At 44.3% G+C, this 17,171-nt stretch overlaps 1 protein-coding gene across 8 annotated transcripts in view; it reads left to right on the top strand.

Annotated features, from left to right (window-relative positions):
- arhgap23a (Rho GTPase activating protein 23a) overlaps positions 1 to 17,171 on the top strand; it is a 54,863-nt gene that overhangs the window by 14,551 nt on the left and 23,141 nt on the right. For 2 of the 8 annotated variants that reach the window (XM_026358361.1, XM_026358211.1), the window contains exon 1: positions 10,810 to 12,039. The exons of 2 other annotated variants lie outside the window; for them this stretch is intronic. In XM_026358361.1, the coding sequence (XP_026214146.1) occupies positions 11,806 to 12,039 (234 nt within the window). In that variant the 5' untranslated portion in view covers positions 10,810 to 11,805. Of the gene's footprint in view, positions 1 to 10,808; positions 12,040 to 13,553; positions 14,098 to 14,547; positions 16,283 to 17,171 lie in introns of those variants that run through there. 4 more of the 8 variants (XM_026358291.1, XM_026358672.1, XM_026358591.1 and 1 more) reach the window with 4 other exon arrangements.

The raw sequence follows: 17,171 nt of genomic DNA, 5'->3' as shown, positions 1-17,171 counted from the left end.
TAAGGAAGTCCTTGATGCTGTACAAATATCGTGCAGCCCGTGTTTAGGTGGGCGAAGGACATCAGTCATTACTGACCTTGTTTACTGTGGGGAAGGGGGAGCGGCTGTTGTAGCGCAGCTCTGCAAAACAGGCGTGTTTCTGTTGCTAATGGCACTTTATTGATCTTGTCGTAGTCAGTCGATCAGTTAGTGTTTCTCTTTGCAGGAGCCAGATTTTACTATACATAATTCATTCAAATCAGAGTTTACCTGTTAATAAAACAAGATACAGATGTGAATGAAATTGTTCCAAACTCCTTGTTGAAGCTACAGTGTGTGTCCTGACTATGTGAAGGTAAAAATAAAGAAACAGTACTGTGTTACTTACTGTATTAGTCATGAAGTCTACCTGTGCATTAATATTTTGTACTGTGCTCATGCAGGGAACACTCATCCTCTCTTGTGTCCCAGCTGGGTGTTTTTCATGTGGCATCAGACTCCCCGGCGCTTGGGAGGTTTGGTGTGAAACAAAGCCTCTCTCAGAAGCAGATGAGAGCTAATTAGATTCAGCCTGTAGATGGTCTGGTCTGCGTCAGTGCCCCTTTGTATTAGAGCCTGCAGAGACACTTGGGTGAAGTGTATTGTTTCTGTGCAGGAACATTTGATGCCGCTGTACAGTACTGTACGTGAGCGGATTTGTGTTGCTTCGATGCTGAGAAGGAATGGAGAACAGGTCAGATCTTGCTCTGTAATGCAGACTTGACTCTGCCTGTATCTGTCTCCAGGATCAGTTTGAAGACAGCAATCATTGAAGGTTGAAGGTTCAAAGGTTAGTCCCCCCCCTTATTACACCCCAAAAAAGAGGCTAAAGAGGCTAAGGGGGAACGCATGTCACGGTGTGTGGCCCCGCAGACACGTTTGCCAGATTCAGCTGATCGGGCTGTGCATCTTGTTTTGTCTTTCTCACGCCCCGATATCGACTATGCACTATTTAGCACTCTTATCGTGTTTACATTTTTGCAGAGAGCACGGACGATAAGGACGAGCGCTTGTTTGCAGAAAGCTGAGCACCGTCTTTTAGGAACAGCGGGGATTGCGCTGGAATGTGGAGCAAAAGGAGGAGAAGACAGTATAGAGAGTCCTGATGAGTCACGGGGGGATAATGATGCCAGCGAGATAGCCAGAACATAGTGAAGTAAACAAAAGCAAAGCAAAACAAGTATATTGTACAGTAGAGTATTGTGCATTGTGCTTACAGCAGTGTGTGAGCACCACTTTCACTACTCTCCTACTTAGTTTTTCAGTGATGTTACAGTTAAAATATTTGTATAAATATGTTTAAGCATTTAATCAACATGTTCTGGTTTCTTAATCAGAAGAAGAAGAGCTCTGGCAACATCCCTGTGATGATGTTTCCTTTCAGTTCAGGCTTGTTTATACTGTAAGTGGCAGGCGGCCAGCTGAAGTCCATCAGAGCTCCGCTTGAGAGCTGATGAACTGTGAATTGCAAACCAGACGCAGAGAATTACTGTTGTTTTTTAGAGGTCGGTGAGCTGACTCACTGACTTCTATCTCTACCTCCTAAACAACACGGGCCACAGTGCTGCAGAGTGAACACACACACATACACACACACAAACACACACAACACTTTGTAAGCAGTCTCGATGGGGAGGGAGAAGGTTGTTTTGACGTTCGGACAAAATCACGGGGCAGAGATTATTAGGAAGCTAACGAGGGGCTGTGGATGCTGGGAAGAGATGGAGCGCTGTGGTTTTCCTTATTCCTGATGCTCCGGCACGAGTTTCTCTAATATCATCAAGTTGTTTTCATTTAGTTTGTGCGCGAGAGACACACATCGTTTGAAATGAATTCCTTTACTCACTTGCTAAGAATTAGACGAGAACATTGTAAAAATACTATAATCTGTCATAGTCAGCTTCGGATTAATTTGCATTGCACCACATCATCACTTACTCACTTTACTACAAACAATGTAGCAATAATAAAAAATACAGTTGTTAATATGACTAATTTGTAGCTAAGTACACAGCAGCTCTGTTTAAATTATGGGTTTGCTTTGAGGGATATTCAAAACTCAGCACTTAATCCTAAATATAACCATTGCCAGATTAGCCTGGTTTGCACATGCAAATACACTATCTCTGCACATGCTGAACAGTGTTTCTATCGCTCTCCCTCTTCTCCTCTCTTCTGTTTCCTCCGTGTGTCGTCATCCTTCTCAATGGCAACGTTTTTCTTTTGTACGCTCTAAGGTTTTCCAAATTCCAGCCTTCTTGTTTTCCTGTTTCCATTTAACAGAGAGCAGCCGGCTTTGATCCTATCTCTGCTGCCTTCTTTGGTCATCTCCTCTCGGGGTCCCCCCTGTTCAGTTTTTATGTCTCGTCTCAATTCAGGTTTTGCTTTTTGACGAAAAATGCTCCAGTTGTTAATCTGTGCCATGAGGGCTTTGTTTGGGTATCATTTTTGTATATCTACTGCCTCCCACTCTGCTTGCTGAGTTTACAGAATGAAGACTAACAGGACAGTTTGTTTCTATTAACATTCCCCGTTGCTCTAAGCAGTGCCAGTGTGTCATCTGAGTAACAGACTCAGACCATATGTGTGTGTGACGCCCGTGTCAACAGTCGCAGTCCTTCGCTGTTGTCCTGCTGGGCAGCCAAAACAGGGAGACGAGCAAAGAGCCATGATTCCTTGAGGCTTCACTTCTGACCTTTTTGTCTGGTGTAACTAGTCATGAAGCCACAGAAAACAGTTCATATCTGGAGGCTGAACCGTCGCAGACACCATTAAAAGGCCGCTAATTCAGAGTGACAGAGGCTAAAGACACAACAGCAGCTTGACATATGGATGTCATCATTACATTAAACATGCAAAAGGGCAGTGCCTCTGGGGTGAGCCACAAAACAATGAACGGACAGACACCAGCATCAGCAGCATCCCTGTTCTTTGGAGATGCCCTGTTTTTCAGCTGGATTTTACAGCGTGCAGTGTGTCAACAGGAAGCAGCAGGCAGATGAACGATAGTGTGGACCAATCCTCCTGTATTGAAAACATGCCGTGCAGTATCTGTGTACCATCTTTGTGCCACTGGGGAATGTTAAAGAGAGGAGGAGGAGGAGGAGGAAGGAGGAAGGAAGGCAAAGGGCAGATATATTATGAATTTAATCTCCAGTTTATTGGCCTACACAGTGTGAGAGAAGGAGCTCCTGTTGAAGCCAGAGGAATCATGTGTTATAACTTCGGTCGTGCCTTTGCATCACGTGCGTCACATTTTTCAACCTCAGGATTCATGAAGTAATTGATTATCAGTGCGAGCCCAGAGAGAGTCACGATGGTCGGGAGGTTGAAATTTGGGATGACCCAAGACACTCAGCAGAAAATCTTGGTGAATGTTTAGACTTTCAGAAGTGAATTTGTCGTGCTGTGTTAGGAGCAGTGTGTACACCAGCTATTCTTCAATGTTTTCTCATCACCAATGCCCAGACATAATCCACAGATTCCCAGGTGACTATATTCATGCACAGAGTACATAGAGGAGTATTTTTTATTTAATTAAACTTTCCCTCGCAGCTCTGAGAGCTCCTTGAAACGGCTCCTCTACGCCCCTAGACTCCAATTTAGGAATCGCTGGACTGTACGATGCTGTGTGAGCAAAGCGATGGTGGACTTCCTCAGCGTGGTGTGAGCGGTGGTGCATGGCAGGAATGTAAAAACCAGATGACCTCAAATGGAAACTCCAGCGCTGTTGGAGTCAGGCAGGCCATCTCACTTGCTCTATTAAACACTCCCTTCTGCAGTTCTGCTCTCTCCTTCTTTCTTTCTTCGCTGGCACAGCATCGCCTCCACCACGCCCCAAATGTTGGATTGCTGCCTGGGTTTGGACCCACAGGCTGAGACGCACGCTTGGATCTAGCTTCAGCCAAGGGGAGCAACGACGTCACCGCCGAGTCCCAAAGTTATAATTTTCATATGTTAATTACACAGAAGCAGGGATGAGCTAAATATATACATCTGGGCTGGTAGAGGGGGAGGGAAGCAACCAAAAAGAGGCAGCTCCAAGTATGGCCGTCCTTCACCCCCAGACAGAGGGGGTGGAGAGAGTTTAGAGGCCTTCTGGAGCCCTGTGGTTTTCTGCTCCTCTGGCTCGTTTCTGAAAACAACCAGGAAAGAAAGAGAAGAAAAGAGCAAGAGGCAAAAAAAAAAAAAGAAGAAGAAGAAGAGGGGGAGGGGTGGGTTCTTATTGCAGTGGAGCTCAGACGTGACACTGTGATTGCTCCCAGCGGTTGTGGTCAGTACAGAAGAGAGGAGAGGGGGGAACAGTGTAAGGGGAGGAGGGTTAGCTCTTTGCCAGATGTCGTCATTGGCCCTGATGGTATATATGGTATTCACATATGAAGAGACAGACGCAGAGTTCACCTGACGAAACACAGCCGCCGCCGCCGCCTCCTCACGGTGGCACTCAGAAACAGCGAGATGTGACTGCAAAGCTACGTGTAATGTCTGTTTCCATGTGTGAGGGCACAACTTTAACTGGGACAGATTTGTTCCAAGCTACGACAGGTATACAACAAACGCGGAGCTGGAACATTTTTCTTTCCACGCACAGTTTTTTTTTCTTGCACTACTCAGTACTCCACTCGTAGTTGCACGTCCCCCTTCATACCTAAAAATCAAACATATCAAATGATGCTAAAGGCCTAGAGGTGGATTTGCGATGTGAGACTTGCCGAACCTTCACACTCTGAAAAATCAGCTGTGAAAGCTCATTTCCAACGTATAATGAGTCCAAGTGTCTCAGTCGTCAAACTTGTCTGGCAGCAGTGGTTTTCCCATGCTCGAACAGAGGCACTTTGTTGGTTCACATGGCAACTGTCAGTACGGAGTTGATGGCTAATGGGTGACTGTGATTAGGTTGAAGGCGTGTGTCAAGACGAAGCGGTTTTAAAGGACCACTTCACCCAAAAATGCACAATTTCTCAATAACCCTAAGTGGTAGATGTGCATATGCTGCAGGCATAGCTATTGTTGTTGGCTGATTTTAATGTGTTCTCATTTAGCGTTTAGTCTGGTCCTTCATCATCGGCGTGAATGGAGAGCATCTTGTATGGGATGAAATTAGAGTGTATCTGTGAGTAAATATGTGCACATGTCATTGCGGGCTTAGCTCAGATGTGTAAAACCTACTCTGCTCTCTTTTCACCATCTGCTCTCTCCAACTTTTTCCCTTTCTGTTTTTGCTGTATGTCATTCTCTGACCTCTTTTTCTTTATTCTCAGTAAGTATTGCCCCTCCTAGCTTTCGCTTCAACCCCCACCCGGCTGGCTGCCAGACTGACTCAAGTATCCCACGTTCCTGTGTGGCAGATGTAGCATGATGGACACGACCACTCTCCCTGAGTCAGCCGATAACACGTTTGTGTCATATATCACAAAAGGGCTGTTTTGTCTCTCTGACCTTGTAGTTACATGAGATTGTATCAGTAATTAGAGCATGTTTTATTATCTTGGATGAGTGAAGGGGTGATGTAAATCTACCGCCATCTACATCAAGTGTTTCTGTGATGACATTCACACTGGCTGACTTACACATTACACACACACACAAATGCAGTGGTAAGAAAAAGTATATGAACCTTTTGGAATTTCATGGTTTTCTGCATTAATTTGTCATAAGATGTGATCTGATCTTCATCTAAGTCAAGAGTATTAACAAATATAATGTGCCTAAAATAATAACACAAAAAATTAAAATCTTTATTGAAAACATCATGCTGCTAGTGGAAAAAATATGTGAACCCTTGGAATTAATGACTGGTTGACCCCCGCCCTGGCAGCCATTACCTCAACCAGGTGCTTCCTGTAGCTGTGGATCAGACCTGCACATGGTTTAGGAGGAATTTCAGCCCATTCCTCTGGTAGATCTGCTTTGGACGTCTCGTGTGTGGCTCTCTTTAAGTTGTTCTATAGCATCTCTATTGGGTTGAAGTCTGGGCTCTGACTTGGCCACTCCAAAAGGTGGATTTTGTTTTTCTGAAGCCATTCTGTTATGTGTTTTGGGTCATTGTCCTGTAGCGTCACCCAACTTCTACAGAGTTTCAGCTGACGTACAGACATTCTCACATTATACTAAGAATTTGTTGATACTCTTGGGAAATTATCTTTCCCCCAAAGCATGCAAGTTGGCCAGACCCTGATGCAGCAAAGCAGGCCCAAATAATGATGTTTCCTCCACAGTTTACAATTGGGATGATATTTTCATAATGATATGCTGTTTCCTTTTTACGCCAGATTTAGTGCTTTGTGTTCTTTACAAATAGTTTAATACAGTTTCATCAGTCCACAAAACATTTTGCTAATACCACTGTGCAGTGTCAATGTTCTCTCTGCAAACCTCAGGCGTGCAGCAATGTTCTTTTTAGTAAGCAGCAGCTTCCTTTGTGGTGTCCTGACGCAGTGTTAGCTCAATGTTTTACATACTGTAGACTCATGAACACGGATGCTGCCTCATTGATAAGTGTTCTTTGTGCTCTTGGGGTCATTTTGACTGGCCGCCCACTTCTTGGTGGAGTAGCCACATTCCCAATGTGACTCCATTTGTAGATTGTTTAACTACAGAACATCTAAATGAGGTTTTTTATGGTTGTTCCCACATAAAGACATGAACGATCAGAATTTTAGGCACATTATATTTGTTAATACTCTTGCCTTAGATGATCTTATGACAAATTAATGCAGAAAACCTTGAAATTCCAAAAGGTTCACATACGTTTTCTTGCCACTGTACACATGAATAGGTCAATGTGAATGCATGTATAATGCCTTCCTGCAGAGGAACATGTGGTCAGGTGGGCTGTCTGAACAGTTTTAATCCTCCGATCTGTGGTGTGTACGTGTATTGTTGTTGTTGTTGTATCAGTCGTGGTAAGTCAGAGAGGGAGGTAGGGGTGGACCACCCAGCTGCTCCCCATCACTTGTGGGGTGACGCGTTCTCTAAACCCACCTGCTCTCGTCTCTGGACTTCTTGAAGTCGTTTCCACCTCGAAAACCCACAACAGGTGTGACCTCCCTGATCTGTGGCCGCCGTGTCCCACCCCGACTCTGACTCCATTAGTAACCGACATTAGAGCACGATTTATTTTAGGTCAAAAATCACTGCACACACATCCTGATGTCTGTACAAACAGTGCAGTCATTTGTACATGCATGATGAGAGTCTCCACCCATTGCTCTGTCCCCTGTGTCCCCGTTTCCCACCCATCTGCTGTTAGACTCTGTGTTGTAGCTGCCCTCTAGTGCCTGCTGGTGCTAACTACACCCTGGATGCTCTATACTGAGGGAGCTGTGGTCTGAGGATTTACTGGAGATTAAGGTTAAAATTAACCTGCTTAAAACAGCTGCGTCCCTTTTTTTTTCCACATAAGCGTCTGCTTCTGCACAATCCACTTCAACAGATTACAGATAATGTCTGTCTAGACAGAGAGATTGACTCCATTACTGCACATCAGTGGTTTCCCACCAGCAGTGGGTATCACATCGCAGTCATATTTAAAGACTGACCAAATAGCTTAAGAATTTTTGAGGGACTTACTCTGTCATTAGATTGCGTTAGCATCTTTTATTTAAGTAAAGTTATTAAAGTAACATAATGTGCTGAACTGATGAGGTTGCAAAAATGTTGTACTGGCACCAAATGATACATAGCCATGCTCCAAACTCTTTTAGCCTTTGTAAAATGAAGAATTATCTAGTACCAGGGGTTATTTTTCCCTTTACAAATGATCGTTTTTTTTATATATTTTCTAATAACTTATAAAGGAAAACATAAATGTGTTCATTAAAAGCATATTTACTACTCTCCCCTCCCTATTACTCATCTATTGAGTCTTTTGCCCACCCCACAATTCTCTAATTATGAATTCTTATGAATTCATATTTTGTGGTTTTGTTTGCGAAACGTTTTTTTATATATATATATATATATATAGCGATAGTGTGATGATACACATCATTCCTGTGTCTGCTGTTTGAACACCTCCCATGCTAGATGCTGAGTCAGGACTGTGTCAGAGCAGTGTCTCTCTCTCCTGTTTGCGACGGATTCACACTCTGAGCTATGGAAACAAGAGTTTCCAGGTACAGGTGAAATGCTCCATCTCATTCATGCTTTGTTGTGTCAATTTTTAGGAATTATATTGAGAGCACTGAACTCAGCATGTCCTTCACTGGAGTTATTTGTACTTTTTCCAAATTACCACAGCGTTGAGTGTGCAGTTTGGGTTGAGATATGCCAATGATAAGTTGAGTTCACTCAGCAGTCTCTTCTCTCTCCTCTTTTCTGTGTATTTTCTATCAAGCCTCATTTAATTTTGCCTTCTCACAGCTCTGCATTTTAATGTGTAGGCGCAACAGACAGGAGGAAAACTTTGTTTGGTCTTGTAAAGAAGCCGCAGTGGAAAGAAAGAGGAGGAGGCCTCTGTGTGTTAATCTCCTGGTTGTGTTATGAGTATGAAGGGGGATTAAAACAGATCGCCACACTAAATCTGCCCGTTACACCGTTAACCGTGCTTTGCTCTATCCTGCATTACCTCCCTCCTCACCCCTTTCATTTTCCACGGATGTGTTTGTTATCAGAGAGCAGAGGGGGCCAGGGCAGGAGGCAACGAGGCGTCTCTCCTCTGAGATTAGCAGCGTGTGTTGGCCTTTGATTTCCTGACTTCAAGAGCTTTGTGCTGTCAGGTTATGATAAAAAAAAAACTGCTAATATGAAGTCTGTGTTTACTCAGCAATCGAATAGTTACAAGCCAGATAAGGGTGGTATGCCCTGGTGACATACTTCACGTCGACACACAGATGATGGATGTGTAGCTGTCGGCCTGCTTGGGCATGCTCCAGACAATGCGAGTCAGTCATGGAAGGGGTGCTGTTGTGACAACTCTTTATGTGTGACCGTGTACCCTCGATGTAAACTGTAACTCAGTGCCTTTTTGTTCATTTCTCTTTTGTCAACCACGTGTTTTTTTTTCACCTCTTCACATTCATCCTCCTCTTTTTGTAAATGCCTCCACGGTTCATGGAAAGCAGAAAGACAGAGAGGGAGAGAAAGAGAGGGAGCTGGACAGACAAAGACCCTTTCTTTCCAAATTAGTCACTGCTCCCTCCTTGCCAAAACTAACTGTTATTGTGAAAAATGTGAAGTGCAAAGTAAACTGAAAATGAAATCACCACTCAGTGCTGCGCATGTTGAAAGGGCAGCACTCATGTATGTTCTGATATTAAACTATAGTCTGGCTTTTCACCAAGGATGCACAATGATTCAACTTCTGTTTTATGCACTGGATGTTGTCTGTGATTTCCTCTCTGGTACACAGACATGGTCTTGTCTCTCACCTCCCATCATCTCTTATCTCTTCCTCCTGGAGAAGAATCTGACCTCCTCCTGCACCCACCAGCGATCCACTTGCCTCTATAGAGGGCGGTTCTGCCGCCTGCCGCTGCATCCAGCCCGAAAGCTCTCGTCTGGACCACAAAGAAAAAAGAAACCCCCCACAGCCGCAGCCTCCTGACTTTACGAGCAACTCTAATTGCATAGCCTAGTGTATTTATACTCAGCTGTGACTCAGTGGGACATGTGATGCACGTCTGTATGTATGTGCATGGACGAGAGATGCAGCTTCTGTGTCCACATGTAAACAGTGTGTGTGTGTGTGTGTGTGTGTGTTATTAGTGAAAGTGTGAAGCAAAGTATAGATCAGAAAGAGTTCTGTAAAGACAATTTTAAAAAGAAATGATAAGTTAAATATGTAAGTAAAAGACACATGACTACTCAGTTAAACACACCAGTAGCAGATAAACACGTTTTAGCTTGTCACATTCAGACATTTCCAACACAAAGTAAACATCAAGAGTGATGCTATCATTGCAAGTGTTTTAAAGAGGCACGTTTGACAAAGAAGAGGAAAACAGTTCACTTTTTATAATAGTGGCATTGTGCTGCCTGATATTCCTGAGCTCTTAAATCATCTCTCCTTCAGTTTATGGCCTTATTGAACTGTACAAACTATTCAAACCTGCAGTGTGTGTTCCTGTTGGCATGGTGCAGCATATCCAGAGGGCACAGTCTGCGTGCAGGTGACGGCCCTCTCCAGTCGAGTTCACACTTGCCCCGCTGTGGCAGGTGAAACCTGTTTGACCTCATTGGGAACGGATATGCGGCGTGTTAGCTGTGATGAGTGTTGGAGATGGAAGTTACTCATCTGCAACAGCATAGTCACCTGTGTGCTGCTGTCACACGTATCCTGGACTCCTGGCTGTTTGGTGAGAACTGTGCTGCGTAGGCGATGCGTACGGGATGCAAGAGGCGGGTGGGGGGGGGGGGGTTGCAGTCAGGTCACCTTTCCCACAGATTTAATGGTGTAGTGTTTAGGTGTCACTGTGCTGTATGGGTGGATCCTGTGAATAGGAGAGAGAGAGAAAGGGAGTAGAGGTTTGATGAAGAGGTCATGTTGACATCCAGTAGCGGCTGATTTATGCGCTTGCTGTTCGTGCTCCTTCTCTCCTCCGGCTTTTTCTGTTTTTCTCCGCTCATCGTCATCTTCCCTGCTCTGCATTTTCCTCTCTTAAGCAAAAAAGAACGGCAGTAAAACCGTGAACACAGCAGCTAGGAAAGAGTTTTCTTTTCTCTCTGGAAATTTTGTCACTTTCTCTCTCTCTCTCTCTCTCCCTCTTTTTTTTTTTTTTTTTTTTTTTTTTTTTGTTTGTCTCCTCTGACTGAAGGGGAGGTGGTGGAGGCAGGGCCAGCTTTTTGTGGAGTTTAGCACCGGGACCACGGCTGTGTGGCTGTGTTTGTGTCACTGGCGGCTACACATGCAGTGCACGTGTAGCCGCCAGGTTTCCTCCTCGTGCAGCACAGGAAAGCTCTACGGTGGATTTAACCTAGCAGCAGCAGCCAACAGGACGTTCATCTGGATTGTTAAGTGCTGGTGCCTGAACATCTCTCCTCAGTGATGTCTAGTGTTTCTGGCTTAGACTACAGTTTACTGTACAGCGTCATTGTTTTTTGCTGATGTCTGCCAGATCGGTTTTTGTGGAGGGTGTGAGTAGTTGTTTGGATATATACTCAGTAACAAAAACAAGGAAGAAAAAGAAGGCAAAAGAGACAAGGAGGGGCAGGGTGAGGGACGAACTGTCTGGAGTTTGCTGAGATAAAAGAGTTAGAGTTTGGGATAGAGATCAGAATGAGATGAACAGATTTGTTTGCCCCTAGAAATATAGAGGGAGGATAGAGAGAGAGGGCAGTGGGAGGGAGGAGAGACAGAGGATCCAGCCCTCTAGGACAGCAGTGTGTATTTTGGGGGTGGACAGTGTGGCTTTGTATGCAGAACATCACTGGACACCACTAGGAGGGACGCTGTCAGTTGTTCTCTGTGTGTGTCTGTAGTGAAACCAGACCTACCTCTGATTCCTGCACCACTCTCAGGAGCCTGTCTTCTGCTTCCTCTGGACTGACACCCTATGAGAGCGTCTGAATGTGTGTTAGAGTCTAAGGGAGCTGCGTTCTGGAGGTCAGGAGGGATGAGGCTGTGATGTGGAACTTGTGGGATTAAACTTTTCTGGAGACTCAGCAGTGACAACAATGGATTGGAGCCAGGAACGGGAAGTTCAGAGTCTCAAGTGAATGACCGGAGGGCTCCAGGGGAGGATTCTCAAGCCCCACTAAAACCACATACCCTCTCTTTTCTTGATTGTATGTTTCGTATTTTTATGCCCAACACCTCATTTAGTTGCCTGAGTGTGTGAGGAGCCCATGTGGGCAGTGAGGGATGCGGATCTGAGCAAACTTCACGCTCCAATGCCCGCTACTATGCTCCCATGCCCTGCACCAGCGGGGTCTGACTGGAGCTTCCAGAACCCAGTGGGTGTGGACTGCAGCTCCCCTGAACCCCGCTGCATCTGGCTGGCGGTGCTGCGTGGCACCACGGGCACTGTGCCCCCGCCAGCTGAAATGCCCACTGGGCACAGCAGATGTCATCAGCCCAGGGTAAGGAGAGGTCATCCTTCTTTATCTAGTGGATATGGAGTCTTTTAAGACAGTGATCCAAGTGAAATGTTTGACGTAAGCAGGACTTTTATAAAACAAATACAAATGTTTTAATGCCTAAAAAAAGAAATGTCACGTATACAACTATATCCTTTTGAGCTTTTTATATGTTAAGACGATGCTGGAAATTTATGGTGTGCTTCCCACTGTGATTTCTGCGGTTCTCCAAAAACACGATCACAGAATCATATCAACAGAAAAAACCTTCCACAAGCCGCCGTGTGGGATTTGTCAGACGCATCTGTCAGCAAACAATCCATGTAACTGTACCCATTGTTTTTAGTCTGTTAACCACTCAGCTGTTGACAGATTCTTTAACCTGTTCCAGGTTGATAGTCATGTCGCCTTGAGGCTGTTACTGTTTGGCGCTCACTTTCTTTTTGACTTTCCTGGAACCTACTTTGATGTCACATGAGATACAGACCTACATTCATACAGCTGTGACTGTGCTCAAAATTAAGAATCTTTTCCGTCTTTGAGCTGTTACAGTCACGTAGGCTTGTTTATACCGCATCTGTGCTTTGCTTGGTTTTCCTTGTGCCTGGAGAGATTTCCCTGGTCAATTCTCACTCCGCTTAGCATCTCTGGAATTCGTTGACCAAAGACAGATGAAGGACGAGGCTGCTAAGTGGCACATTTTAGCGAGGTGCGATTGTGCATCCCTACCCCCCCAAAATTCCTTTATCGACATCAGTTCCCCACATGATGTCATGTTAGCGAGGGCACCTATTTTTCCCCTTTTTCCTGATTGTTACCATCCCCCCTGCCTCACTGACACTTAAGAAATGCCACAATCAGGAATGAGAGTGTGGGGGGAGGAGAGAGAGGGGCTGTACGAACACAGCTGGGGCAAGCAAACACTTTTTAGTGCATCGATTTTTACGAAAAAGATGTCCCTTAAAGAAAGAAAGGACATCTCTTTCATATATATAGATGAATGCTGACTTTTTAATCACTAAGCTGTCACTATATCTTACTAATGATGTGTCGATACTTATCCACGTGACGCTTTGCATCATGTGGTTTCTGTCAGATAAGTGTGTGATAATTGATTGATGTGGCATTGTTGAGATTTTCATGGTGATTCAAGCACCACAACAATACCTTCCACCTTTGTGCAATGAGTCTTGCATTTATTTACCTGCAGCTGCCCTCATGCCCAGTTTCATAGTTTGTTAAGTTTAAAATGTATGAAGTCAACCTGATAGGAATCTTGTAATAGGGTGGAACATGCCCGCATCTTGAGGATACTGGAGCAGAGGGAACATGCGGGTCCCAAGAACATTGTCGGCATCATTTTTTCTTCCGAAATACACGTAAACCATAAATAGATAAGCATTTGTGGCAGCTTCTGTTCTTTCAGACTGGAGAAACAGGAAGAATAAAAAGTCCCAGATCCTGCTTGAACCCACATCACCCTCTAACTACATGCCACATGCCTCTGCCCACTGAGCTGCTAGGTCATCCTGTAAAAAGTTATTCTAAAAACTGCAGCTCCTCCTGGAAATGATTGTGGGCCTTGGGTTGAGTCAAAATCGCACGTATAAAGAAAAGTGCAGGCATCGCTGGCAGGGATGCAGGTTTCACTCTGGCGAAAGAAGGATACAACGTGTTTTTGCTCTTCAAGTAGAAAACCCTGTTTAACTGTCGTTGCATCATCACCTGTTGGCCTGGTTAAACTGACGCTGGGGTTGGACTGGTTTTGGAGCACACATACTATACTCATGTTGACACACAGATGGATGCAAACACAGACACACACTTGAGCCGCATGCGTGGCTCCTAAAACCTCTTGTTATGTAAATTTCAGTGGAATTTACTGTATTTGAACTTGGGCGTTCATTTGAATCCTGTTGTCAACGGCACCTTGTGTATTTATTGGTTGGAGTGTTAAGAGCGCAAAAGAACCCTTTCGGACACACATCATGCATCTCCTTCACCAGACGTAGGATGCTTTTAGACCTGCAGAGGTGGTGCAGCACTCCCTCCGTGTGGCCGGTGAGTCCGGGAACCCTGAGGATGAGATGGTTTGACTTTTCAGCGCCGCTCTCCTGTTCCCTCTTGGCAGCTCGGCTCAGGGCCGCGGGTGCAGACAGCTACAGCTATCGGGATTAAAGGCTCGTCAGCATTTGTAACAGCCGTAAAGCTCCACTTTTCAAACAGGTTGCAGCTCTCAGCTGTTTAAAAGAGCATTATTGTTCTGCCCTGCTGGGGTTTTAGCAGTAGCCGGGCTCCCCCCACACAGCCGCTGCATTCCTCCATTCTGCTTTACCTCTGGATTGATTGAGGAGAGTGTGTGTTAACCAACATGTATGCTGTTACTGACCATTATGACAATATCATCATATGCTAAAAAACCTCAAATAGGAAAACAATGTACTGGCTTTTATAAAATATTATCATTGAGTTATTATTTTTTGTTTATTATTAAATATTTATATTACATTTCTCTGTCAGGTAAAGTCTGAAAATTGTGTTCCTACGAGCCGGATATCCTCTGCTCTCCTCATTTTTTTCATGCATCTTAATAATGGTATCCTCCTTAACTGAAATCAGGAAGAGAAATATCATCAGGGAAGGATACTAGTGTGTGTTTGTGTGAGTGTGTTGTCAAAGCATATGCTTGTATCCACTAAACACCTACTTAACGCAGGAAGCTGTCAAGGGACATTTCAAGCTGCTTTGCTTATTCACTTGTTTCCATTGTGGCTTTTTTTTTTGTGTGTGTGTGTGTTTTTTTTTACATTACATCATCTACAGGTGGTAATACTATCTCTGAGGAGAGTATGTTATTGTAACTGACTTCCAAAGGCGAGAACTCATCCAGATTTCATGCAAAAAAAGGGTGTTAATCACTCGAAATTCCCAGCAGCATAGCAGGAAATACCAAAAGCCTTCTTTTCTCAGTAAAACAAGAGTGAGGTTTCCCTTGTCAGTGTTTCGAGCCTGTATAGGAAGTCAAGTTTAGACTGAAAACCACAGAAAACATTTTCCAAGTGCTTGGTTGGTTAACTCAGTGTCTCACTGTCTGGAGAGTCCCAGGCATGGCAGCACGTTGGAGTCGCTTTTTGTTTTTGAGCAAAAACTGAAGTGGTAGTAGACAAACTGGTTGTATCAAGGTCACAGGTACGAGAGAGCTGTTTTTCTGGCTCCGTTGACTCGACAGAATGTCCGAGCAGAAACGCACATCCCACACAGTCCAAAGCAGCCGAGTGGGAAACGGTGTTCGCTCAGAGACCAAGTTAGACCCTGTGTATTTTGGGTAATCACAGGGTTTGGTATTCCCAGTGCCGGGAGGGGCCATGTGGTCGAAACCGGCATGCTGGAGCCTGTCCCTCGCTGGGGCCCGATACTCCTCCTCCTGTTCGTCCTCCTCATCCTTCTCCTCTCGTTCGCGCTCTCCACGCTCTCTCCCCTCCTCTACCAGTTGCAGTATGTGTGTCTCAACTTGCCCAAGCCAAACCGCTCCCTCTGAGGAATTCACCTCCGTCTCTTTCTCCATTCAGCCTCTTGCTCCATGATTTCCTCTTTTTTTTTTTTTTCTTACTCATCTTTTAGTTTTCTTTTATCATTTTAATTTGACGCTGCAAACACTCCTCTGCCTTCCTCACGTGCAAAGCTACTCTAATGCCGCATAATGGGCCTTGATGCTCGCCTCTTTGAGAAAATAGCAGGGGTTACTTTACACTGTTTAGACTGCCAGCCTTAAGATCAGGTTTTCAGTGTCAGAAGGATTTATGGATCTCAAACTGCAAAATACACTTCATTTTGTCTACAGGGTGTTTGGGGATGCTTTCGAAAATAAGCAAAAATATTTTGGAACATGTGGAAGAGAACATTCAGTTGTCTCCACAAAGCATGTACAAACATGTTTTTTAGCTGGTTGTCCAAACTTATTTTTAGTAATATTCTTGGATGAACCATAAAAGCAGAAGAGGAAGAAAATGTGTGGTAAATGTCAGCACAGCCGGATTTCCATTACACAAAAGGGGTAGAAGGGAGGAGAAGTGAACGAAGGACAAAGGAAGGAAGGAGAAAGAGGAGTGAAGAATGATGGAGAATAAGAGCTCTGAACGATTATATTTATAATAGCATCTGGTTATCCCGCCCTGCAATGCAACCCCAATTCCTGCCTCCAGCCTGCCACTTCCTGTTGTTGTGTGGCCACGTACAAGCCTGCCAGGTCAAGTGTGTGCCTATGTCTGTGTGTTTGTTATATGTCAGTGTTTGTGTGTAGAAGGGAGACAGGAAGTGAAATGTGGGGTGTGCATTTCAGCAGGGTCAATGTTATAGCCTAGACACGTTCACCTCTGACCTTCTAACATTAAAATACACAAACAGACACATTCCTACAACTGCAGATTTTGAAGAAATATACAACAATGTTTCTGTTACTCAAACTATTATTCTATTCAAAAATCTCTTAATAATCTAGTAAATTAGCTTGACTCGTATGTTCATAGCTATTCTACGCTCCTCGTTTGCTTTGTATAATCGTAGCCCTGTAGCACTTAATGGTTTATTTAGGCTGAATTATGCAGGCAGACAAAAAAAAAATTGACTTCTTCGTCTATTACTTCAGAATTGAATCTTTTCATTCCATTGTTTTACTCTTTGAACCAGATAATGTTTACATTAATAATCAGGAAACTTTGGAAACAGTTTCTGTGGTGCATTTCCTTGTGGGACGTTAATGACCATCAACGACAAATTTAATATAGACTCAATTGTGTATGTAAATTCTTTATTATGTAAAATCTTTATCAAACCCCAGTTATATTTGTCTTTAGTGTATAACTAAGGCAGATGAGTTAGACAGAAAGTAGCCCCTGTACTAAGCGACAACATACAGTGTACGCTGAAGCTGAACTCCGAGCTGACGTGATGACTCCCCCCCTCCTCCTGCCTGTTTGGTCAGGTGATTGTGTTTGAGTGGCAGATGTGGGCCGCTGGGGCAGCATGAGGGTGAGAGTTTTCACGTGTGTGTGTCAGCTGAGCTCTCTGGGGTTGTTTACTCAGCAGCAGAAATGATGATATGTGGAGAACGGGTAAAAAATCTGCCTGTATCTCTG

The sequence above is a fragment of the Anabas testudineus genome, chromosome 8 (assembly GCF_900324465.2).
Source record: "Anabas testudineus chromosome 8, fAnaTes1.2, whole genome shotgun sequence".
Classification (NCBI taxonomy): Eukaryota; Metazoa; Chordata; class Actinopteri; order Anabantiformes; family Anabantidae; genus Anabas; species Anabas testudineus.
The sequence above is the reverse complement of the archived record's forward strand: the minus strand, read 5'-3'. Positions and strand labels throughout refer to the sequence as shown.